Source organism: Trichosurus vulpecula, chromosome 7, assembly GCF_011100635.1.
Source record: "Trichosurus vulpecula isolate mTriVul1 chromosome 7, mTriVul1.pri, whole genome shotgun sequence".
NCBI classification, from domain to species: domain Eukaryota; kingdom Metazoa; phylum Chordata; class Mammalia; order Diprotodontia; family Phalangeridae; genus Trichosurus; species Trichosurus vulpecula.
Genome location: NC_050579.1, coordinates 84,381,982 through 84,408,648, shown reverse-complemented (window position 1 = coordinate 84,408,648; position 26,667 = coordinate 84,381,982). Strand labels below are relative to the sequence as shown.

General features: G+C 36.3%; 1 protein-coding gene across 2 annotated transcripts in view; it reads left to right on the top strand.

Annotated features, from left to right (window-relative positions):
• SMOC2 (SPARC related modular calcium binding 2) overlaps positions 1 to 26,667 on the top strand; it is a 224,389-nt gene that overhangs the window by 62,675 nt on the left and 135,047 nt on the right. For both annotated transcript variants that reach the window (XM_036769314.1, XM_036769313.1), the window contains exons 3-4: positions 5,466 to 5,572; positions 6,523 to 6,622. In XM_036769314.1, coding sequence (XP_036625209.1) covers positions 5,466 to 5,572; positions 6,523 to 6,622 — 207 coding nt within the window. The remainder of the gene's footprint in view (positions 1 to 5,465; positions 5,573 to 6,522; positions 6,623 to 26,667) is intronic.

Sequence of the window (26,667 nt, the reverse complement as noted above, 5' to 3'; positions counted from 1 at the left end):
TCCTCCTCCTACCTCCCTGCATTTATTCACACAGGTTAAATCCAATGCCTAGAATGCATGCTTTCTTCATCATTGCCTGTTATAATCCATGTTTTCTTTCAATTCTCACCTGATGCACATCTACATGGAGTCTTTCTTGCTTATTCCAGTTGCTAGGACTCCTAAGATTACCTTGTATTTTTTTTTATCTTTATATATGCTATAATTTCCCCTACCCAAAACCCAGTAGAATCTAAGCCCTTTGAATGCAGTGATTCTTTTATTTTTGCCTTTGTGACCCCAGTGCCTTTCACATAGTAATGAATTTATGTATTTGTTGAATTGAATGCTCTTGATCCGTGGAAAAAGCAAGCCAAGACACTTATTTTATATTATATAAGTTGAGAGCTTAAAAATAACTATCACATTATTTCTTAAAGACAGTCTCTGAGGCTCTCTCTAGTATCTATTAGAACTCCCTGGTGAATTTGCTCAGGAGTTAAAAGTATAAAAGTTGAAAGCATTACATGTTTATTTCCATTTTTTTTAACTTTTATATAGTACTGCATCATGTAGAACTTATAAATAAAAATGTTGATGAGAAGACCTTACCAAGGTTGCTGTTCAGCCTTTGTAACTATCAAACTCAGTGGTGTCTATAAACATCAGTGTATTATTAGTCCCCCTTGGTTTCATCAAAGCTTTCAGTTCACTTCAAGTAATGCTTTCTAAAATCTTTCCATGTAAGATCTTCAGGACAGCTGCCTCTTCAAATTATTGTTTAACCCCTATCTGAGGAGTTTTTAAAAAGTAGGAAATGATTTGCTTCCTGCTTAAGGAATAACCATCATCAGTACTAACAGATGTAAAACACTGTGGTTTGTTTCTACCATTTTGATGGTTCCTGTGACAAAAATGTTCTGTTGAACATTATCAGAGTAGAAAAAAAGATAAACAGTTTTATTTCTAGTGAGAGGAAAATTTCAAATTATACAGATTGAAATTTTTATGTTAACTAAAGTCATCATCATTTTAAAAAACAACGACATCTCGTTTATGAAAAACCTTGTCTGTGATATCTTGGTATGCAACAAAAAAGTTGGCTATATTGACCTGATATATATAGTCTTTGAAGTAAAAACTTCCCAGTATCCATAATCAAATCCATGTCAAACACTGTTTTTTTCTTTCCATTTGTAAGGTAGAAGAGCTGGGACTGGATTAAATGAACCACTTGCCCTCTTCTAGGATTATAAGTATGATCTTTTAGGTTTACTCTGAATTTGCTTTGGGGTAAAAATTGGCCAAGCCATCATAGTTTAAAAACAGCTATGAACAGGAATGGCATAACAGTTGTCCTTTGAAGATTCAACATCTGGACAACTAGAATTACAGTGTCCAGAACAAAACCGCAACAGATGCCTGAGCACCAAAGAGCAAAACTCCACTTGATAATGAGCCAGATCTTACTGTTTTCCTGACCAAACATATCAAAGTGTGAAAATGATGTAGGTGCAAGCATTTACAAAATGTAAGTTAAAAAAAAATGAAGGGACAGTTTGTAGCTCTATTGGAGAAAACGTAAAAAAAAAATAGGGTCTGTAGTAGAATAGAATGTACATAGGATAAGTGGGAAGGTATCTAGAAGGATGGGCATTGAATTTGCATGAATTTGCATGAATTACCATGTAGTATAAGGAATATACATGAAATATATGAAAAAAGGTGGTACTAGTAACAAAGAGGATTTTGCTTTTTAAAAAAATCTCCCTAGTACTGATTTCCTTGAGATAGTAGCCATTTTTAAACATGCACACACATTAATATGTCAGTATGGGTATATATGCATGTACATACAGACTAGGGACTGGAACTATGATTTTGTTGCCATAGGGAACTGCCAAGTGAGAAAACTCTGCATGTGGGTCAACACTTTCTTTGCAACTGATAGTCTTAGTTGCCTAGAGTATTGAGAGGTTGAAGGATTTGTCCAGGGTCATACTGCCAATATATGTCAACAGTAGGACAGATATGAACCCGGGTCTTTCTGGATTTGAGTCTCCCTCCCTCCCTCCCTCTCTCTCTCTCTCTCTCTCTCTCTTCCCCCTTCCCTCACTCCCTCCTCCTCCCTTTCTCTCTGTCTGTCTCTGTCTCTGTCTTTCTCTGTCTCTCTCTATCTCTGTCTCTCACCTTACATATGTATATGAGTTTTGATCAGTTTTTATTCAAATACCTCTCAATCATGCAGGATTATACAACAGGGAATTATAGGACCTGTTTAACATTTTTCCACAAAAGCAAGTTAGCAGTCACTTTCACTTTATTAAATAAAAATGTTAGAACAAATAAAGGTCTAGATATTGTTCTTCACATCTCATACATTATTCTTTTTATCCCATTATCCAGGTATTCCCTATTGCTAAACCTTAATTACTTCCTGTAACTAAATAATTCAAAAATGTTAGGCATAAACCTAGAATTTAATATTTCATTGACATTGATAACTACAGGTTTGGGGAGTATTAGATCAGCTGCAAATATGAAGTTTTTAATAGACATAGAGGTCTAGGCCAGGAATAAAACCAGTGAGTCTTTTGGAAAATTCATCATTTTTTGGGCATTTTCCATGATAATTCAAATATTAGAGATAATTTATAACTCTATCTGTACCATAGTAGAGTCCTTGCACACTGAAACTTATATCACTTTTCCTTTTAGACAGTCAAACCACAGGTTCTACCAAAAAAAATGAGGACAGAAGTCCACCAAAGCAGTGATTTATCCTCAGTTGAAAACACAGACTACATTAAAACCACATGTTGCTAAGTGCTGGATCGCCAAGACCAGTATTCAGAATAAAACTTAAGTCACTGAAACTTGGATAAAGGGGATGTTCTTAAATGCTCGGGTCTGTAGTACATAATAGAGCATGTTAACCAAGGTGGATCTATCAAAGATAGTGTCAGAAAACTCAGCAATCTTGAAGAAATGTTAAAGGCAGAAACTCTCTCTATTTAGCACAGACACTGCTACAGGGCAGCAGCCCAGAATTTCCTAGCAGAAGCACAATGGATTGCCTTATCTTACACAATTGATTTAATGGTACTCGATGGATAAAAGTCATGATACAAAGACCCCAGAGGAAAGAGACCACCTTTGAGGAGGATCTTCTGCATTTGGGAAAGCCTTTAAGTTCTCCTAAAGCAGCTGGTGATGCTTGAGCAAACTGGGGGACCAATTATTTTTAAATTTAAAATTTAAGTGAACTATATTTTATGACCCAAAGCAAGTAAAATATACTCTTGAGGTGTTAATCCTAGGACTCAAAGTCCCTGGGAGAAAGCACTAAGAAGCATTTTATTCTTAGAAAAATGTTTTCCTGGCCCTGAATCTCTCAGACTGTTGGGCCATAGTAATGTTAAAACTTTAGTTAATTTCATCAGAGGCCTGAAAGTGGCATCGGTAAATAATATAGTTTGTTATCTTAATATATTTGAGTACAGTTCAAGATTGACATTATCAAGACAAGAATAGTTTAATCTGAATTATTGATCTCATTTGTTCCAAGCAACTAAGCCAGCATATCTACATATATTTGTAAGTACTGTGCATATATATCTATATCTATATATATCTTATGTATTCTTATTTATTTACATTTTGTCTCACCCATTATTGATTAGAATGTAAGTTACTTGAGGGTATGGACACATATATAGGGGGAAAGTACTCTCTGTGCTTAGCACAGTGCTTGGCAAATTGCAAGCATTTAAGAAATTCTTGTTGATTCTTTGGTGTAGATCCTTAGGTATTAATTTTATGATCTCTCCATTTACTAATAAAATTTTCCCATAGTATTATATGCTTTGACTGAACACATTTGCATTAATTCATTGAGGACAGATGAACAATTTTCCTATGGATAAAAATAAAGTTTAATGTAGTGATTATAATATGGGAGAAATATTTTAATACTGCAAGCACCTTTAAGGGTCTCTTATAGATCACTGGCTAGAGTGCCAGGCTTGAAGTCAGGAAGACTCGTCTTCCTAAGTTCAAATCTGACCTCAGACACTTATTAGCTCTGAGACCCTGGGCAAGTCACTTAACTCTGTTTACATGAGTTCCTCAGCTGTAAAATAAACTAGAGAAGAAAATGCCAAACCATGCCAGTATCTTTTCCAAGAAAACCCCGAATTGGGTCACAAAGAGTCGGACATGACTGAAACAACTGAACAGCGATGACAACTTTAATTACATCAGAGTGGGTGCTCCTTTTGCTGACTCAGGTGGCAGTCTTTCTATGACTTAGCATCTAGTCGTTAAAATAATTTGGTTTCCCAATTTGTCACTCTGTTCATAATCTGGCGAGGATCTTCAGACTTATCTCAGATGGTCCTTGAAATAATCTATCACTGGCCCATCCTTAAAGCTTTTCTAGGTTGATGGCAACCGACATAGCTTTCTCACCCTTGTGCTCCAGAGCTTAGCATAATGCCCGGTATAGAGTAGGCACTTAATAAATGTTTATTGATTGATTTGTTGATTGCTTCAAAAGATTGCAGTCACATCCATTCCTTGAAGACAACAGCATAGGACTTTAGTGGAGAATGGTAAAAGTGATAGTTTAAGCTTATTGAAGAATTTTGGGGGAGTACTTAGAATGCTTCCTAGTTATCCACATTTTTTCTTTTAAATAGCTCCTTGATGTTGGAAGAGAAAAAATTTCATTTAATTTTTTTATACCAGGGAAACTAAGGTGTGAGTAATTGCTATAGTCTTATGCCTAGCTCAAGTTCCTGCTTATTGGCCTCATGGATACCTCTATTTCTCTAGGACATCTCTTGGTTCCTTTTACATGTTCATTTCTCCCCTTTAGCTTCTGGAATGAACCCAGCACTGTTTCCTTTTTGAGCTACCATATGATTAGAAGAACTCATTTGGACGTAGGTCTTTCATCAACAGATAGGCTATAGTTTGAAGCAAGCTAGTAATGCCCACCTTTTATTAATAAGGTATCTATCAATTTGTCAGCAGAATTATAGTCCAGATTGCATGGTTGCCATTATATTTCTCTTTTTTCTAACTTTGCCATGGATCACACGATTTCTTATGTTATATACTGTTATAAAGAGTAAACAATGTCATAAATGTTTTAAATACAGAGCAAATTACTTTGTTTTTCTTTTAATGGATAAAAAGTAGATTCTTCATGGGAGAATTTTTTTGTCTGATAATTTTATTTTTATTTATTTTTTTATTTAAAATACATGACTATATTTTTTTTTCATGTCTAACCTCATTTTATTTTATTTTTTATTTTTTTTTTAGTTTACAACACTCAGTTCTACATAATTTTGAGTTCCAGTCATGGGAGAATTTTATGGAGAAAAAATGTTGGGTTTTTTCTTAAGTCTAACGTTTATACACTGCATGCTAATCTATGCATTTTTTTTAACCCGATGCTACCATTTTCTTTTCTGTAGATGTATCAAGATGTGTGGCAGAAAGGAAGTATACCCAGGAACAAGCACGGAAGGAATTTCAACAAGTTTTCATTCCAGAATGCAATGATGATGGCACATACAGCCAGGTTACAAACTTTTTTGAGTTCTGCATCTGAGCAAGTAGGGGAAGAAGCCAATGAAGAAGGGAGGGAGAAGGCAGTCGAGCAGATGAATGTAGCACAGTGAGGAAAATTAGCCATTTGTGGTTTGGTTTTTGTTGCTGTTCAGTCATTATTTTCTTGGATAACTATGGGAGAATTCATTCGCATAGACAATTGTTTCTGTATACATTTATTATTGAGTGGCAGGAGGAAGATTTATTGCACTGGAGTTTATATTTCATGTTGATGATGAGTACAATATAGGCTAATTTCCATATTGATGATGTTCATGCTAGGACATGACAATTCTTCCACTATGACCTTTCCAAAGGGTGGGAATCTTTTTTAAACCCTCGTCACTTAGAGTCAAAGAATGATAGTAACATTCTGTTAAATTATCTAGCCTAATGTTTAAAATATCCAGATGATGATTTCAGAGATTTAGAGAGTTTAAATGATTTGCGTTCTTTGTGTAAGTTATAAAACTATTGAAGGAGGAAGAGGATGAATGATAAAGAGAGGTAATTTTATGGTCCTTTAAAGTATATGGTGCTTGTTAGATGGGGTCTTTGTAAAAGTAGAACCAAGATCAGGGCTTGTATAATAGAAGGAACAAGAGGACACTTGAATCACTCGCATTGTTTCCTTGTGCAAATCACTTAGCTTTTTGGACCACAGATCCCCATTTATTAAAAAAGAATGGTTGGATTAGATGACCTGAAAGTTCTCTTTAAGCTCAAATATTTTATGAATAGAATCACTGAGCCATTTTTCTTTTATCACATTAGTTCCCAATACATCAAAGACTCTGTGGATACCCTTCTGGATAAAACAACTTTTTGTTGGTTAAGATTTTTTCAAAACTACATGTGCCAGAATAAAAATGGAACATCCCTCTATGCTGAAACTCCATTCATTGTATGATTTCCTGACAGGTACAATGTCACAGTTACACGGGATATTGTTGGTGTGTTACCCCCAATGGACGGCCAATCAGTGGCACTGCAGTAGCCCACAAAACGCCCCGGTGCCCAGGTAGGTTTAATAAACTGCTCACACATACGTTGTTGCCCTGTTATAATCTACAGATCAAAGGGTAGGAATTCAATAGTTTGTGTTTTGTTTTGTTTGTTTTGTTCTTTTGTTTTGTCAAGCCTACTATCTTGCTTTTCTTTTGTTCAATAGTTTGTGTTTTGTTTCATTTTTTTTTCTTTTGTTAAGGGAGTGAATGATTAAGCAATTCAGTCTAGGTGGAGTCATAAATATGGTGGGAAAGGGTTCTAATCACTGACTGGAAAAGATCTAAAAGTCATCCTTCCTTCCTTCTTCTTCACCCTATCATGTAAGCCTCTCAAGGGCAGGGGCTGATCTCAATTTCTGTCTTTATATTCTCATTCTCTGGTATTGTGCTGTGCATGTTGGGAACACTGAAAAATGCCTGAAAGTGATTATCTTTCTTTCTTCGGGGTGGAGAGTGGGAAGACCATTTCAGTTAGGAGATGACTTATAAAAGTTTCTGAAAGATGCCACCATCAAAGCAAAATTGGGATGGGTTATGATGTCAGGACTAATTTTTTTCAATGTATCACCAAGATCATAGTCACTAGGGAAAATGACCAAACATTACTTTTGGACAAAACAGTTACATGTTCTGATCTTTGCAAAGGAAAAGTGGCTAGTCCTACATCACTCTGTTTCCAGACATTTTATTTGTGTTATTTTATTATCCACATAAAATGGGCTTGATGTACTAAAGGTAATAATGTTGGCAGAAGAATAATCCATAAACTGGTCTGTTTTCTGTTACTATTTTATAGCAAATGCTATAAAAGATTCAGATCTTTTTCATTTTTAAAAGGTTTTGCTATTCAATTGCAGACTACTTTTCTGGGCTTGTCTTATCAGATCTGTTAAAACTTTGCATGATCAATACATCAAAATCAGTCAACAGGGAATTCTGAAATGGGCACATTGTCCATTTTAAGAAGACTAATTAAGTCAAAAGTATATTTACCAATTATCACATATTAGGATACATATTAACATTTTGGAACTCAAGAATAGTTCCTCTTCAGAGCAGTAGACCTTTTATGATTATACATTCAACTTATAGCTCATAGCTATTGGAAGCTTTTAAAATTATTAAATGTAGAATGATGAAATGCATATGTATTATGCTCTTAATAGATCTGAACCATTTGGTTAACTATTTAATATTTATGGAATATCTACTACAGAGTGTCAAGGGTTTTCTTTTCTTTTTTAATTTTTAAGTGTAATTATCCAGATTCTGAACATATCCTACTTTTAAAATAGACTTTCGTAATTTTAAATGAATTATATAATAATTTAATACTTAAAATATATAATTGACAAAATAATTTTAATTTAAAATTAATTGCATAATACTATATAATAATTTAATATTTAAAATCAAAAAGTTAATTTATTCCTCCTCTAAAATGTTTTGAAGCTTTACATGCTATTGTGATTTTAGAAAATGCTAATTACATTTTTTAATTTAATAAATTAAATATGAATTCTCTGCATATGTGAAGATACAGGATTACACAGAATGGGCTTAGAAGAAACAAATTTCTAAATTCTAATGTTTATGTCAAATTAACTTCTCCCTCTTTATAGTTTAGCCACATTAGTCTTTTCCTCACTAATTTTCTAACCAACATTTTGATGTGATGGAAAGTACCGGTTTTTTTCTTCACAAATTCCTTTCAATTTTTGATGACAATTGGGCAAAAACGTTGTTGTAAGAAGTAGTTGAAGAGTTATTGATATGTCCTTGTGAATGTATACAAATGATAAAAATGCACTGGGAGATCATCATAGGGACAAGAAAATGGAAACATAGAAGGTTGACCGAATAGGAAATGAGATAGTGAGTGAAAAATAAGGCAGCGCATCCTTCCAATTCAAAGATAATTGGCCAGGAACATGGTGCAGAAGAAAAGTATTTTGAATTTGTTTTTAAAAAGAAAAATTAGTTAGAACCTGTTCCTGTTCATGACCTTGTGTTCCAAAGCTGTTTAGTCTCCCTCCAAATGTTTGTTTCTTATTATGTAGGCACATCCTTAATGATGGTTTAGAAGCACTCCTTTGCACCTGGTTGTTACTATTAATTTGTTCCACAAACCTAACAGAATATTTATGTGGATTTTTTTACCTCCAGATGTCATTGATGTTTTAGTTTTGAAGGAGAAAAAGCATTAGAAGGGGAGTAGGTGCAAAGACAAAGGCTTCTTTTGGAAGCTGTATATAAATGTGGCAAGATGTCAAGGGGCTGTTAAATTTTAAAGCATGGGAAAGGAGTAGGAAAGATCTGCGCACATTAAGAATATACTTCCACTTTTTATGGATGTAAATGGCTTTCTTCCCTTTCCATTCTACTGGAAAGAATGCCTCACACAGGGCCTGGCACATAGTTGGAATTTAATTAGTGTTTGTGGATTGACTGGGGTTTTTTGTTTGTTTGTTTTTGTTTTTTTGGTTTGATTTGGTTTGCTTTTTTGAGTCCAAAGAACTGGGTTTGCATCATGGTGCTACTATTTATTAACTGTGTGCCCTTGGAGAGGTTACTCATCCTCACTGGGTCTGGTTCCTCATCTGTAAAATGAGGACACTGGACTAGATAATCTGGAAGGCTCCTTCTAGCTCTAAATCTTACAATTTTAGTTTTACGTAACCCAATATAGATAATTCAGAACAATTAGAATATTTTTTCTGTTTCAATCAAACAGTAAATATTTATTAAGTACTTACCATTTGCCAGGCACTGTGCTGGGAAAACAAAAAGAAGTTTATAAGATATAGAATATTTGTTTATAAGATATCGTTGTTAGTATTAGGAGGAATATTTTGCCAAGGGTTCAATTGGAAAACACAAGAATTTCTGCTAGAAGGCTGTCAAAATGAACCAGTCCTTCCTCTGAAGGAGGTTACATTCTTTTAGGGGGTTGGTAGTGAGAGAAATGGAAGACAATAAGTACCTGAATATGTATATAGAAAATATATACAGAACCCCCCCCCCCCCCCCACCCACAGTAATTTGGGGGAGGAGGGCACTAGCAGTTGGGGGAGGGGCAAGAAAGGCTACATGTAGAAAATAGAGCTTGAGCTGAATTTTGAAGGAAACAAGGGATTCTAAGAGAGGGAGCTGAGGAAGGAGTGCATTCCAGACAGGAGGGACAATCAGTCAACACTCTCATGTGTTGTTCAGATTTCAAGGAAAATTAGAGCTGAACAAAGCTATGGTATTTGGCAAGTGGGAAATTATTGGTGACCTGGGAAGAATCCCAGAACCCCAGAATTTGAGAGTTAGATAGGACCTTAATGGTCATCTAGTCTAATCTATATGTGGAAAATAAATCCCCACTTCAATATTGTAGCAGCTGGTCATCAGATCTTTAAGGGGCTGGGGAATCTAATACCTCCAGAAGCAATCTCTTCTACTTTTGAACAATTCTAATTGCTAGGCAGTTTTCACTCTACATCAAATCTAAACTTACCTCTTGGAAACTTGTACCTGTTATTCAAGGCCATGACTCTGGTCCCCAGGCGTAGCAATCCATTTCTTGATGATGCCTTTTCCAAGATGGTATGGCACCAGAACACTCAGTAACTCCATAGTCTAGACCTTGTCTTAATCTCCAGCCAAGAGAGAAGACTTTGACCTTCAGCATGAACTCTACTCAGCCTCACAAAATCTTAGAATTGGAAGGGATTTGCCTGGTCCATACCTGACCACGAATCTTTTTCACATCATCCTTAGCAAGATGTTTTCCAGCCTTCACTTCAGAGAGGGAGCACCCATCACCTCCTGAGTCTGCCCACTGCACGTTTGGATAGCCCTAATTATCTGGAAGTTTTTCTCACAGTATTCCTAAATTTACTTCTAAATAGCTATTGCTCTTAATGCACTATTACCATGATTGCTGTTACTTTTGCCCCCCAGGGCCAATCAGAAAAATTCTCATCTTTGTTCCAAATGCCATGCTTTCCTATGTTAGGTGAAGCACATTAGTTTTCTTCAAAGTTTTATCTTCATTGTGTTAAATACTCCCAGTTTCTTTGACCAATCCTCATATGCCTCCATTCGGTTTATCCAAATCTTTCCTGAGGGCAGTATAGCACTAGAGATGAGGTCTGACCCAGGAACTATTACCTTCCCTGTTATTCTGGGCACTAAGCCTCTCTTTATGCAGCCTGCTCTCAGCATTTTCCATTGGTAACTTCTTCTCCTCAAGGAAGGAAGGAAGCAAGCATTTATTAAGTATCTACTATGTACCAAGCACCATACTAAGCACTCCCTATTTTCATCCCTATTTTAGAGATAAGGAAACTGAGACAAACAGAAGTTTAATGACTTGCTCAGAGTCACACAGCTAATAACCGTCTGAGGCTAGATTTGAACTTAGGGCTTCCTTTCTCCAGATCCAGTAATCTATGCATTGTTCCACCAGCTTCCTAGGTGGGTAAATGCTATGTCAACCTGCTGACTAATTTTGAGTGTGCAGTTCATTAAAGCCCCCAGATCTTTGGGAAAATAATTGTGGTCCAGCCATGGCTGGCTTATCTTTTGCTTGTGAAGCTGATTTTTTGAAACCAAGTGTATTAGTTTTGACATTGATGGAATCCTAATAAAGCTGCTCCCAGCCCCAATATTCTAACTTCCTTCTAGGTCCCACTGAACAGCAGGCCCACTGCCCCTACCTAGCCACTCCCCCCCCACATAAAACACATTCAATATCCTAACTTTGTATACGCCTCACTGTTCACTAGAAAAACAGGTGTGTCCGTGAACTCATATTTCTCACAGAAACAGCAGGCATGTCCATGTGATGGGATCCCAGCCACTGCCTCTAGGTAGCCGCAGCCCCCAGACCTAGTCCTCATATTTCCCACAGAAACAGCAGGTGTGTCTATGCACTCAACCACAACTACAATCTAGTCTCAGACAGGACCACAACACTCAGCCAATCAGAAAGCAGCACCACCAGGATGCCCAAGTAGCGTGTGGATTCCAAAACAATAGAAGGGACTTCCCTCAGTAGACGCCTGCACAGTAACAGTAAAGAACTGACCTAGAGTGAACTTACGATGTAGAGACAGTGTCATTATCATGCATACATATCCCCCAAATTGGGTTTTTCTGTATGCATTGTGGGTAATCACATGTGCAGTTCCACCGTGGTTGGGACCCCTCCCCTACTACCTAATCCCTTAACAAAGCCCTCCTGGCTTTTTCATATTCATAATTTCTGTTACGTAATCGCATCTTTTACTCTATAAAAATCTATCTTGCTTTCTCTGAAGTAGCTGGTTCCTCTTGGAATTTAGCCAGCTTTGAGAGGTGTCAATCTCAATAAATGCCTATACTTGGATTAGAGGTGGTCTGACTCTGAATTCTTTAGATGGTTCCACCACAGCTCATCATGAATCCGCAACAGTTTTTGGCGTCCCTGGGTGGGCAGAGCCTAAACCACAACAACATGACCAGCCCATAGCTAAGACTTACCATTCATATGCCTTGATTTTCAATTCCTACTCTTTCATGTATGCACCTTCCTTCCCAGAATGAAGATTTTCTCTTTGATAGAACAAAAGCAAACTAAGAGCTGATTTTTTTTCTGTATTTATCTGTGATCTGTTATCATTTTCCCATTATAGAATCATAGATTCAGAAGGAGCCCTGAAGATAATTGAGTCCAACATTTTCACTATACAGTAAGATTATACTTTTTTCTTTTTCTTTTACCTACCGTAGCTAAAATTCAATCCCCCTTTTGGGGGCAAGCCTGAGCACATTCTGGGCTTTAGCCTTCTTTACCCCATTTTTAAACAACAAACATTTTTGTTTACATGACACCCCTTTTTCTTACTTAAAAAAACACAGCCTTTTCTATGTTCCTTTAATATTTGAATTCATCAGAAGATCTCTCTGGGCAGTAACAGTTATTTCTTTTGATGCCTTGGCCCTTGTCATTGAAATTATTCAGGACTTCATTATCAGAATGACTTTTTCCTCAAGAACTTCCCATCTGTCTCTGGCCAGTTTCTTCTTTAAAAGGTCTCAGACCTTGGGATGCTAATACTTATCTTTTCTCTGAACTTTCTGACTTCTACTTTCCTGAAGCTTATGTTAGACTACCGCATCTGGCATTCCACTCCTTATCTATAATGAACTCTAAGATGATGTGGCCACTTTTTCCTCAAGATTTCCTTTATTTTGTCTTCACTTAATAGTTAAATGGTAACATCTTATAGTGGATGGAGGGCTAGATTTGAATCCTGTCTCTGTCACTAACTACCTGTGCAATTTTAGGCATATTATTTAACATCTCTGGACCTCAGTTTCCTCACCTATAAAATGAGGGATTTGGACACTAATAATTATACTAGCTGGCATTTATAATTCATAATGCACTTTAAGGTTTTCAAAGTGCTTTTCATTTCTCCTTTGATCCTCATGACATTCTGGTGAGATAAATGGTATTTTATTGCCTCCATTTTATAACTGAGAAAACTTAAGACTGAGGTTGGTTAAATGACTTTTGCCAAGGATCATACAGCTTGTAAATGTCTGAGGCAGAATTTGAACTCAGATCTTCCTGACTACAAATGCAATGTTGTGCTACCAGTTATTGCTCAGGTCCCTAACTCTATCTCTCATCTTATGACGCTTTTTGTTATTCGGACACAGAATAACATTTCTTCACATTACTGATTCTACTTTCTGAAAGATAGAATTGTTGATGACAACAAAAACAAAGTGGGGGATTCATCGGATGCTCTGGTTTCGCATAAGGAGACTTTTAGCATGAGTCCATTTAATTTGTGTTATTCATCACGATTCTGACTTGATTCTGTGCAGTTTTGTAATCTATGTCAAGAACTCAATCTCCATTCTTCCACATGACCAGGTGGTCTGCAGTGTACCTGCACAAAGATATTACTGCTAGTTTTTTCCCCTTCTTTTTATTCTAACTCGAATACTCTTTATCACGCTTCCCCTTTTGGATTAAAGGAACTTTTGTAAGTGGTATACTTTCAGACATATAGTGCTCCTCCACTGGCCCTTTCATCAATCTATTGGAAAAGTTAGAACATTTTCTATTTCCTTGTTTCAGTCATGATCTTTATTGCTAAGTTTCATTGATTTCTATTGTCATAGTTCTTTCCTTTTATTAAAATCTCATTCGCATCTTGTGTATTGCATATACCCCATGTTACTGGGTGGGGGAAGCTAGATGACCACCAATAGGAATTTGTAGAGATAATTATATATCTCTATCTATCTATCTATCATCTATCTATTATCTATCTATCTATCTATCTATCATCAATCTATCATCTACTCTCTCTATCTCTCTATCATCTATCTGTCTATATATCTATCATCTATCTGTGTGTGTGTCTGTGTGTGTGTGTGTGTGTGAGAGAGAGAGAGAGAGAGAGAGAATATAAAAATACTAAATTACCCACAGTTCTCCACTTTTTGTAGGGAGGAAAGCGCTGGATTTCTGAAGGTAGGTAGGAGACAGGAAAAGAGGTATTTATTATCCATGAAAGGAGACATCTCATCTAGGAGCCTCAGTGGTTAGAGCACTTATTCTGGAGTCAAGGAGACCTGAATTCAAATCCAGCCTAGTCATGTACTAGTTGTGTGACGCTTGGCAAGTCACTTAACCTCTGTTTGCCTTATTCCACTGGAGGAGGAAATGGCAAACCACTCTAGTATCTTTGCCAAGACAACTCCATGGATAGTACTGGCTTGCTGCGGTCCATGGGGTCATGAAGAGGTGGACACGACTGAACAACAACAACAATTATCCATGAAAATGACTATCTGGTTACCCCGACATAGTGTTTTTTGGCTGGCTGGGGAGTGGTACGCTACGGTGGAAAGAACATGATTTGAAGTTTGGAGACCTGAGTTTCATTCCCAGCTTTATTTTTAACAGTCTTTGTGATGTCACATGAATAGCTTTATGTCTTTGGGGCTCATGTTCTTCAGCTTCAAAATGAGGGGTTGGACTAGAGATTTACAAGCTATCTTTCAGTTCTGTGATTTTAAGACTACTTCATAGTTTTGCCGTATGGGGTATGCATATCATTTTCCCCTTGAGCTAGCAGGTAGAAATATGTTTCAGATGCTGAGGACAGAAGCTAGGAATTACCTAATGCAATATGGATGCCTAATATTATATACTGATCTTTAACGAGCTTCTATTAGATAAAATGGGCCTCTTAAAAAATTAAATCAGTCTAATGTATTTCCAAGCTAACGTTTTACTTCAGATAAAAACCATTGAATAATCTTTCTTTAGCTTTCCCTTAGCCTCTGACTCTCATAGTCTAGAGATTAAATTGTAAGAAAAGGAGTTAGTTCTACTCTTAAGGCAAATCAGTGGGTGGAAGCATTGACGCCAATTCCTTCAAACCTCCTATGTCCTGTGGCAAAGAGCAAACAATGAATTTGCCTAAAGAGCAGAAGTTGTCTTACCCACTGGAGGGATAAAGCCCATTTAAATGTCAGCTAGTGGATAGAATTCTGGGCTTAATGTTGCAGAAACCTAGAATGTTGTTGGGAAGCAACTTCAGAGGTCGTCTATTCCAGGAAGCACCTGTACTAGAATTCCTTCTATAACAAACCTTGCCAGTGTTTAAAACCTGCCATTATTTAAAATCTTAGAGTGATGTAGATTTTTTTTTTTTTTTTTGGGCAGAGGAAGGCATTTTATTACGCTCCTTGAGAGAGCGGGTGTAGTGCTCACTGGAACACTCACCAGAGTGATGTAGATTAAAAGATGAGAGAGGTGGAGAAACAATATTTATCCTCTAGCCAGACCATTTTATTTCTTTTTTTTAATGAAAGTATAATTCCTTCTGGATAGGAAATTTTTAATGAAGAAACTCCCTCTATCAAGGCAGATCTAATCTTACTGAGTCACCTGAAGGGGATTGACATTTTAAGTAACTGGCCCAGGGTCACTTGGCCACTACTTCGCAGAATCAGGTCTTGAAATCAGGTCATCCTGACTCTGAGGATGGTTATCTATTCACTACACTTCAAGACCTCTCATTTTACATTTGGATAGTCCTTAAATTATTAGAAAAGTTTTCCTTATATTAAAACTAAATATGTCTGCTTGGAGCCAGGAAGCCCCGAGTACCAATCTGGTCTCAGGCATTTGCTAGTTGTGTGACCTTGAGCAAGTCACTTAACTTGTATCTGCCCCTATCTCCTCACCTATTAAATAGGGATGATAATAGTGATTACCTTGTGGCTCGTTGCGAAGCTAAATTGAGGTAATATTTGTAAAGTACTTTGCAAACCTTAAAGCATATAAATGCGTCTTGTTGTTCTTTTTACTGTTACTTCTACCCACTGGTTTTGATTCGGTCCACCAGCACTAAGCTGAATACATCTAATCCCTTTTCCGTATGACAGTCTTTCAAATAATTGAAGAGAACTATCACCGGCCTTTCCCCCACTCCCACTCCAGCCTCCTCTCCTCCGGGCTAACCATGCCAGTTTCTTCAAACTATTCCAGTTTGGCATAGTTCAAACTATTTCCGAGTTGGATTTCAATGCTGTCCCAGATATGTCTTGTGTGATCATTTCTGACTCATTTAATCCCTTAGAATCCCAGATTCCTCTTTTATAAAATAGTTATAATTATACTTGTGCTATCTACCTTACATGGCTGGTGTAAGGAATGCGCTTTTTGCATTTTTAAGTAATCTGTAGAAGTGATTGATTATGGTGAAGGGCGTTGGAGCCCCCTGGCAGAGAATGCACTGCAGAACAAGAAGTGTGCGAATGAGTCTACAATCCTAGAGTCAGAACTTGATAGATGGCAAAGATAATAAAGTTTTGTTTCGGGCTTTTTGCAAGCGTGTGATGATTTAGTCGAATAACCGAAGCATCCATGACCTATGGCTTTCTTGTTTTAGGAAATCAATTTGACCTTGACCCTTTACCTTTCCTCCCTTCCTTACTCCCATCAGCAAGGAGAACAGGCTGAAAGGCCTTTAAGTAGGGGTGTGTAAAGAGCTTTTGGACATTCTTTTTGGGATCAGAGAGACGTTTTGTCAAGGGTTATCAGTGTGTGTTTTGTGGGTATGTTGGGCCAATAAATTGCCATTGCCTGCCTGCTGAAGCTTATCTATAGAAGCTTCTAATTAGCCTCCATTCCTCAAATCTCTCTTCAATTCATCCTCTACTCAGCTACCAAAGTGATTTTCCTAAAATGCCCATCTGACCACCACCACCAACAAGCGTTTATTTACAAAAAATTTTTTTTCCCCAATTGCATATTAAAGCAATTTTTAACTTTTTTTAAAAAAAAGTTTTGAGTTCCAAATTCTATCCCTTCTCCCCACCTCCCTGAGACAGTAAGTAATGAGATATAGGTTATACATGTGTAATCATGTAAAGCATTTCCATATTAGTCATCTTCTAACAAGCATTTATTAGACAGTTTCTATGCGATGGTCACTGTACTTGGCTCTGGGAATACAGAGAAAGGCAAAAACAAAAACAAAACTTGGTTTCTGTTCTCTAAGAGCTCTTATTTTTAATGAAGGAGGCATGTCACCCACCATGTTCAATGAATTCCAGTGTCTTTCTGTTTCTGCCAGGATACATATATATGTCTATATACATGCAAATATATATAATATGTATATATATGCAGAAACATGCACACATATATGTGTATGTACATAGGGCGTAGTAGATAGTGTGCCAGGGCTCAAGTAAGGAAGACTCATCTTCCTGAGTTCAAATCAGGCCTCAGATACTTATTAGCTAGCTGTGTGACCCTGGGCAAGTCACTTCACCCTGTTTGCCTCAGTTTCCTTATCTGTAAAATGAGCTGGAGAAGGAAATGGCAAACTACTCCAGTATCTTTGCCAAGAAAAGCCCAAATGGGGTCATGAAGAATTGGACATGACTGAAATGTTGAATAACAACAAAAATTAGAATATGCCTGTAGGTATATATGCATATATACATATATGTTTCAATGTATATGTGTATATACAACATATTTTACATATACATTATATAGTGTATTACATGTGGGTAGCTAGGTGGTGCAGTGAATGGAGCACTGGGCTTAAAATTAAGAAGACTCGTCTTCGTGAGTTCAGATCTGGTCTCAGATACTTCCCAGCTGTGAGACCCTGGGCAAGTCACTTAACCCTGTTTGCCTTAGTTCCTCATATATAAAATGAGTGGGAGGAGGAAATGGCAAACTCCTCCAGTATCTTTTCCAAGAAAACCCCAAAGTAGGGTCATGAAGAGCCTGAAACAACTGAACAACAAAATTATATATTATACCTTTTGTGTCTGTGTATATATGAGTTTATATAATGCGTGTATGTATATAACATATGTACATATACACATATTCATATACTTTTGTTTAGGTGCAAATATATATACGTGTGTCTTTACGTATATGCCTATATATAGATTTATGATGCATATACATATTTATATTTATGTATACAGTTATATATACACAGATACATCCATATATACACATATACATATACATAACATATTTATGTATACAGTTGAATATACACAGATAAATATATATATACATACATACATACATATATGTATGTATGTGTACTTATACCTAGTTATTTATGTGTGTATTTATATATACAGGCACTAGAGACTGGATAAGATCTTACCTTACCCATTGAAAAGCTGGATGATTTATCTACTACTGCCACGCCCTTACTCATAAACTTTACCTGTCCAGATGGTGTGATGTTCAAGGATTCTTTGCTTAAGCCAAGAACATACCAGTCTCAAGAGAAATGTAATGTTGAAATGCAGCCCTAACAGTTCCTTCCTCCACCCAACTGGAACCTTTTGTCCTAGCTGAGGAATCAATATCAATATCTCTCCATTTGTGCACAGCTGATTTATATTCCTTAATCGTGTTTTCCATTAGGTAACAGATTTAGAGCTAGAGAGGACCATAGAGTCCCAATCTCTCATTTTATAGATGAGGAACTGAGCCCCAGAAAGACTAAATAACTTGTCTAGTGACACATAGATAGCAGCATATAGCTTATTTGAGGTTTAAACCCAAGTCTTCCATCATTAGATCCACTTCTCTTTGCACTGTATCAAGTGATTTGTCTACATTTAAGCAAAAATGCAGGCAAAATAAGCTTTTGCAAAAAGATTTTTTCCTAGGGAAGATAGCCTGCTCTCTATTACTTGGGAATGGCTTCATCTTTTTAATCTCATCTCTCTTCTGTAACTCTGTTCTGTGGCCAAGATCTTACTTTTGGCCTAAAGACAAACTTTAGTTTAAGATATTGTAAACTGAACCTTTTTGGAAGATTTTTTATTAGTTTATAATTGAAGGAATCTTAATGTTTAGCTCAGCAGTAATGATGTTTTTGAGGAAATCTGGAGATACCAATTCACAGGAAAAGGGAGTAGAAACTTACTGTAAAAACCAGAGCTAATTAGAAAGAATTTTGGTACTTTTAAAAGTTGAACACAAAACTTTATTGAACACAGTTTACAGGTAATATGTGTTTTGTGCAAGATGGGGAAAGCTCCATAAGTGAAATGTTTCTCACCTTGCCTGGAAATGTGCTCATTTTGAACATTCATATGTTAAAGTCAACACAATAGCACAGCCAGGGCTGTTGTTTTAGGGTTCTGCTCTGTGGCTCAGCAAGGTGTGATCCAAATGTCAAGCTAAAGTTTCCTCATTTTAGCTTAGCAAGAATGAGAGTTAAAGGAAATTTTTTTAACATTTCCCAGAAAATTATTTCCTTAGCTCTAAAATCTCACTTTATGAGAAATGATAAAATTTACAATAAAATCTTTCTACCCCAAATTATAGCTTTTTTTCATAGTACTTACAATTTAAAGAGACCTTAGTCAACATCTAATCCAACACCTCTGTTTTCCTAAGGAGAAAACTGAAGTTCAGACAACACAGTCACGAGCAGATTTCCAGGCAAAGTGAGAAACATTTCACAAAAATATCCTCAATAGGAAATAGCTGGTCTGCATCCAGGTGTGTTTAGGGTGTAGGAAAGGAAAAGCACATTGTTGAACCTGTTAGTTCTGTCAACTATTGAAGGATATCAGTGAAATTGCAAACACGAAGTTTGTCTTAGTGCAGAAAGACTTAGAGGATCAGAAACATATAAGACCTAGGAAATCAGGAACATATCAGAGAAATGAGAATAACCTTGCTTAACACTTTTTAATTGCCTTTATAATATTCACTGATGATATTCTTTTTTTTGGTTTTTTTAGGGGGGACAGGGCAATTGGGGTTAAGTGACTTGCCCAATGTCACACAGCTAGTATATGTGTCAAGTGTCTAAGGTCAAATTTGAACTCAGGTCCTCCTGACTCCAGGGCCAGTGCTGTATTCACTGTGCCACCTAGCTGCCCCTCACTGATGATATTCTTAACAATTAATAATAGTTTTGATCTTTTTTACACCAAATTTCCCAAAGACAAGTGCAACTTTAAGCTAGTCAAAAGACATGGTTAGACTTCAGAGAACAGCTTTAGAACTTGAAAGAAATTTCAATTTTTCCAAAAAAGAAAATATTTTCATCATCAATATGTTGTTAAGATGTTGAGTGTAGGACTTCATAGTCACTTAAGGTCCCATTAAGAGGTACTTGATCATTTATAGTCTGACCTATGTAAACCTGAAGTTTAATCCTTCATTGGGAATCCTGGATAAAATTATGAACTAGCCCATATTGAACTAGGTAACTCAAATGCTACCTGACCAGAGACCTAGGCTGATTATCTATTTATCTATCTGTCTATCTATCTATCTATATCTATCTATCTATCTATCTTTTATCTATCTACACACATACATATAGACAAGAACATATAAAACATGTATGTGTATGTAATAAACATCATACATGCATAAAACAATGAATATGCATAATGTGTATATACACACATATGATTTAAAAAAGCAACATAATTCTCAATTACCTCTCTGTGGAAAAGAGGAAGATAATTTTCATTTGTATTATAGCACAGATATTTCTTTAATTTTTTTTTCCCAGCAGTCTCAAATCTGACCAGCTTTAAGTTGGCCTAAATGAATTCTCAGCTCAGGACAAATTTATATATGTAAATGCACATACCCACACACAGATTTGCATAGTGTCCCGAAATTCTTAGTATAGTTTTAACCTTTAATATAATGCATATTATTAACATATGTACTATTAACATATGTTATATATAGTATGTATACCATCACAATGTATATATACATACATGTGCATATGTGAAACATTTTTTTTTTCATTCATAGCTTAGTTTTCAATGTATATTTCCTTGTGTTTATCAGATAAATAAAACAGATTCAAAGGTGCGCTTTTTGCTCATTAAAGCAAAACACTTTTCACCGTGAGCTGCTCTCATATTTTCATCTTCACTTTGTTTTTTATTAGACTTTATTTGGAACTTGGTTTTGGACTTTTTGTAATTAAAGTCATCACCAGTTTATAAGAGTGTAATACAAAAAACCTGTTCAAATATTCCTCACCTACATTTCTGCCTGCAGATATCCTGTTTTCTGTACTACTTAATTCAAATTATTAAAAAGAGAAATGACCTCGATTTAGAGGTACCATTTTTACAAATAAGAAAGCTGTGACAGAAAGTGATTTATCTAAGCCCCTGGAGTCAGTGGCAGACTTGAAATCGGAGATCTAAATACTTCTCAGTACTTCATTTCACCTATTTGGTAGTCACTTCTCTGGCAAGTTCAACTATTTGAACATATTCAAGAGCCAGAAATAATAACTGTTCATATTTCCATAACCCTTTAAGACTTTATAAAACACTTTTCTCATAGCAACACTTTGAGATAGCCAGTGCAAGCTGATTATTATCACCATTTTGCAGATAAGGTAGTTGAGGCTGAGGAAGTGAGGGTCGCATACCTAGCAAATGGCAGAACTGGGATTCCAAGCAAGATCTCCTAAATTCAAGAACAGTGACTTTTCTATTCCACCATGATGGTTGTGGAAATTAATCAAACAGATTGTCGAAACAAAAAACTGCGCAGTAAGCAACAAAACTCATTGACTTTACACACAGCGTAATCCCTTATGCCCACACTCTGAGCCTATTGATTATTCTTTTAGACATAATTCTAACACATTCCACTTTACTTGATTTCCAGAGTTAAATTAGCAAAGTAGAAAGGAAACGAAAGCTGGTAATGTAGCTGGGCACTATAGTTGCCCCTCAGAAGCAAGATGTGGTAGTGGGACTTTCCACAAAGAGACCAAGCAACCAAGAAAAGCAGAAAGAAGAACTCAAACAATCATAATAACAGCTGGCTTGTTCATAGAACTTGTAGGAGGATTTGACATAGAAAAATAAGAAAAATCATTATTATTAATAGTAGCAATAGTAGCTTACGTTTAAATAGCACTTAATATGTACCAGGCGCTATGCCATTTACATTTATTGTCTCCCTTGATCCTCATAACAACTCTGGGAATTAGGTACCATTATTATCTCCCTTTTATAGATGAGGAAACTGAGGTAAACAGGGATTAAGGGACTTGCTCGGGATCACACAGCTAGCAAGTGTCTGAGGCTGGATTTGAACTCAAGTCTTCTTGTGCCTGGAACTCTCTCCATCAGAAGGGTGGAAACCAAGAGCCTTGTGGAGTTCATGGGGAAGTTGAGGATGGCTTCCTGGAGAAGGTAATATTGGATCTTGGCCTTAAAAGGTGATTAGGCAGAGAGGGAGGAACTGTATTTCAGCAAAAGTCTGGGGCTGGTCTGTACCTGATGGAATGGAAAAATAAGGGTGAGATACAGCTGAAAAGCTAGAATTGGTGTGAGATTAGGAAGGGCCTTAAATATCAAGCCAATACATGTATATGGTCTTTATTTGGAAGTCCATAAGGACCAGCTGAAAGATTTTGGACTTAGTGCCATAGTGGATAGAATACTAGGCCTGGAAAAAGGAAGACCTGAGTTCAAATCCAACCTCAGACACTTCTTAGCTGTGTGACTTGAGGTAAGTTGCTTAACCTCTGCCTGACTTAGCTTCCTCAACTGTAAAGTGGGAATAGTCATAGCACCTACCTTCCGGGGTTGATTTGAGGATCAAATGAAGTCATATTTGCAAAGTGCTAGTGCCTGGCGTGGTAAGATACTTAATAAATATTTATTTTCTTCCTTCCTATGGGGAAAATTCATGTGGTAGTAGCAAGATGAAGTAGAGACTGGGGGAGGGTAGAGAGTAGAGGTAGAAAGGCTGATTAGGCAGCTAAAATATTATAGGGAAGTGGTAGTGTAGAACTATACTGACATGATGGCAGTGGCCCTAGAGGTATTCATAAAGTATATCCAGTGGGATTTGGATATAGCTGTTTGATATAAGTGATACAAGTGACATAAGAATCATTGATAACAGCAGTTATAATTATTGATATCGGAACAGTGACCCTAAGAATAAAATTAAAATTCGGTATAATCTAATTATCATCAACATTTATAATAATTAATGATATTCATAATTATAATTATTGACATTCATAACAATAACTGAGAATAAAATTAAAATTCAGTATACCCCATTTAAGAAAATAATGGAGTATATTATTTATTTTTGCAAAAACAAAACAAAACATAAAATTAGTAGATGGTCAACACCTCAAAGATAGCAATTGTTTTATTTCTGCATTTATATCCCAGCAGAGTGCCTTACACATAGTAGGTGCTTCATGAATATTTGCTGAATTGTTTAACTGAATTGACACCTGTGAAAAATGGTTAAAATTAAAATAACAGCTTTGTTTCTTGAATAGGTCAATTTATCTAGAAAAACTGACTGTTTCGAATACCTTATCCCCCAATGATGCTCAGTAATAAGGAAGGGGACAATTGGGTGCCACTGGAGGGCTTAGATCAGAGGAGTGACATAAGTGTCAGTTTCCTATCCTGTGTTTTAGTTAGTTACTTCTTGTGAACAAAAGCTTTGTATCCATAGTTATTAAGGATTTAAGAAATGAATACCTGTAAAATGCTGTTGGGTTATCTTCCTTTCTCAGAATTGGCCAGACTAACTGAGGAGTGGGAGGTAGATGCTTTTTCCCCAGCAATTACAGGTTTTATTCTACCCACTCCCAACTATGTTGCTTGAGCGATTATTGGAGCAGAGTGTGACCACTAAGCATGAAGAGTGAAATACAGATTTACCACAATTTATATGATGCTTAGCAGTGTTCTATTCATAGTAGGCACTTAGCAAATTCAGTATTGAATGGAATTTAAATCTTGCTGATAGTACTTTTTTAAAAAAAATGACTAATTAATAAGCATTCATTAGGAATACGCTATGTGACAGACACTGTGCATGGCATTAAGAATATAGAAACAAAAGTGAGAAAAATCCCTGCCCTTAAGAATTCACATTTTAATGAGGGAGGCAATTGGTACATAGGTAAGTATCTTCTAAACATCTACAACAAATACAAGGCAATCGTGGGGAGTTTTGGAAATGATTAACTTCCTTCAGGGGTGAACCACCCTGTTAATATTTTTTGTTTGTTTGCTTGTTTTTGTAATGCTCATGGACATGAATCACTTCACTAATTTCTCTAATGAGAGAAAGAGAGAGATCCAGCAAATTTGATTTTCAGCCTAGATTAGAGCAAAGAAGAAAGGAGCAGTGTTCTTTTGAGTTGCTGAAGATCACACAGATTTATGAGGAACAAGCTGTAGTCTTTTGGGTGGTATAATAAAGAGTAGCCGAAGCTTCCAAATGAAATTATTACATCATTAGAATATACTGGGCCTGCTCTGCTACAGGTCAGTGTTAAAGACACTGGTAGCCTGGAATTTTAAAATGTTTCTCTACTCTGGTGAAAAATCACCAAATTATCTTCTCGTGGTGGCTGCACTATGTACTACAGGTAAGAAAAAAATCTTTATTTAGATGATGCTGGGATAGAGCTTACTCTGTCCTTTTAAGGGAGGGTGATGGTGTAGAGCAAAGACTATGCTACTATGGAACTGTATCCCAAAGTCACTGAATTGTACATAGCCTTAATTGACCCGGGAATACCACCACATGGTCTCTACCACACAGATGTCAGAGACAGAGGGAAAGGGCTCGTATGTAGAAAAATATTCACAGCTTTACTTTTTGTTGTAGCAAAGAAAAACAAATTCAAGTGATGCCTATCAATTGGAGAATGGCTAAACTAACGATAAAATAATTCTAACTAGCATTTATATATGTGCCAGGAGCTGTGCTAACCACTTTACAGATATCCTCATCTTATCTACACAGCAGCTGTGGAAGGCAGTGCTGTTATGATCCCAATTTTACAGTTGAGGAAACTGAGGAAGAGGTTGAATGACATGGCCAAGGTCACATGACTAGTAAGTGACTGAGGTCATATTTGAATTCAGATCTTCCTAACTCCATCCCCAGAGCTCTACTTACTGTGCTACCTAGCTGCCTACAAATTATGACTTATAAATTTAATAGAATATAATTGCAGTGTAAGAAAGGACAAAATAAATAACGGATTCAGAGAAGCCTGGGAACACTTGTATCAAATCATGCAGAGTTAAGTGGGTGGGACTAGAACAACAAATTATGTTACTATAGTGATGTAAAGGAAAATAGTTTTGAAGTATGTAAGAACTCTGATCAGTGCATTGACCAATCATGGATTGAGAAGGCTAAAGATGAAACATCCTTCCCACCTTTTGGAGAAGAGGCGATGGGCCAGAGGTGCAGGATGAGGCACATATTTTCACAAATGTCCAATGTGTGGATTTGTTTTTCCTTGACTGTTCTTATTTGTTACAGGGAAGGTCTTTTATTTGGAATTGGGGGAAGTGGGTTTATAGCAATAATGATTCAAAAACAAAAACAAAAAAGTGTCGATGAAACTTTTTTAAATACACAGAAGAGAGCTAAAGTTCAAAAAAGGACACGGACAAGTAGGATAATTTTGTACTATTATGTTAAATTTAATATATCCTTAAAACCCAACTATACATAATAATTCTCATTTTAATATAAAATCCTACTTTTCTGTTCTTTTAATATTTAAAGGATTGCTTTTTGTTGATATTTGTTCATTTTTTGGTAATATATAGGTGTATGTTTGTATGTATATGTATACACACGTACACATGTTGTATACATGTAGGGATCTATATATATTCATATACACATACATATACACATACATATATCTATATATACACATACACATACGTATACATATACATATGCATATGCATATGTGTATGTATATATATGAAGAAAGACTTTCAGTCTGAAGGTTTTGTTTAAATCTTAAATTTGACATTTATGTATGTGTCCATGGGCAAGTCACTCAATGTTTCTCAGTTCTCATAAATGAAAATGGGATTATAATATAACTTGCCCCTGGAGCATACACTACCTTTCTCTCAGAGTTGTTAGGAGGAATGAAAACTGTCGGTCTTAAAGTGCTATGAAAATGAATGTTCTTTCTCTGTGCATGTGATTAATGATAATTAATAAAACATTTTATTCCAAAGAGCATTATTGTAATGAAACTAACTTAGCTTTGTCATTGACCTTTGCCTTCAAAGGTATCTTATGGTTCTTCTTCCCGCAGAGTCCTAGGATATTAGAACTCATAGAAACTTTAGATGTTATCCAGGCCAATTCCAGTTCCTATGTTTTACACATAGAAAAATGAAAGCTCAAAGATCACAAAGCTAGTTAATGGCACAGCTGGAATTAGAAGCTAACACTAGTTACTCCCAGTAGATTGTTCTTTTACAACACTCATGGGACTCTTCTGGTGAGCCCTGGACAAGAGTAGCAAAGGCAAAATTGAGTTTTACAATCCCTTACTCCAGAGATCTCCTCTTACTCCCTAGACTGTAGTTCCATTCTTCTATGTCTCCTTTCAAGCAGGGGTTGTAAGCACATCTGTATGGCTTCAAACAAAGATTAAGGTGAATTTGAGCTTTAGGACTATGTATA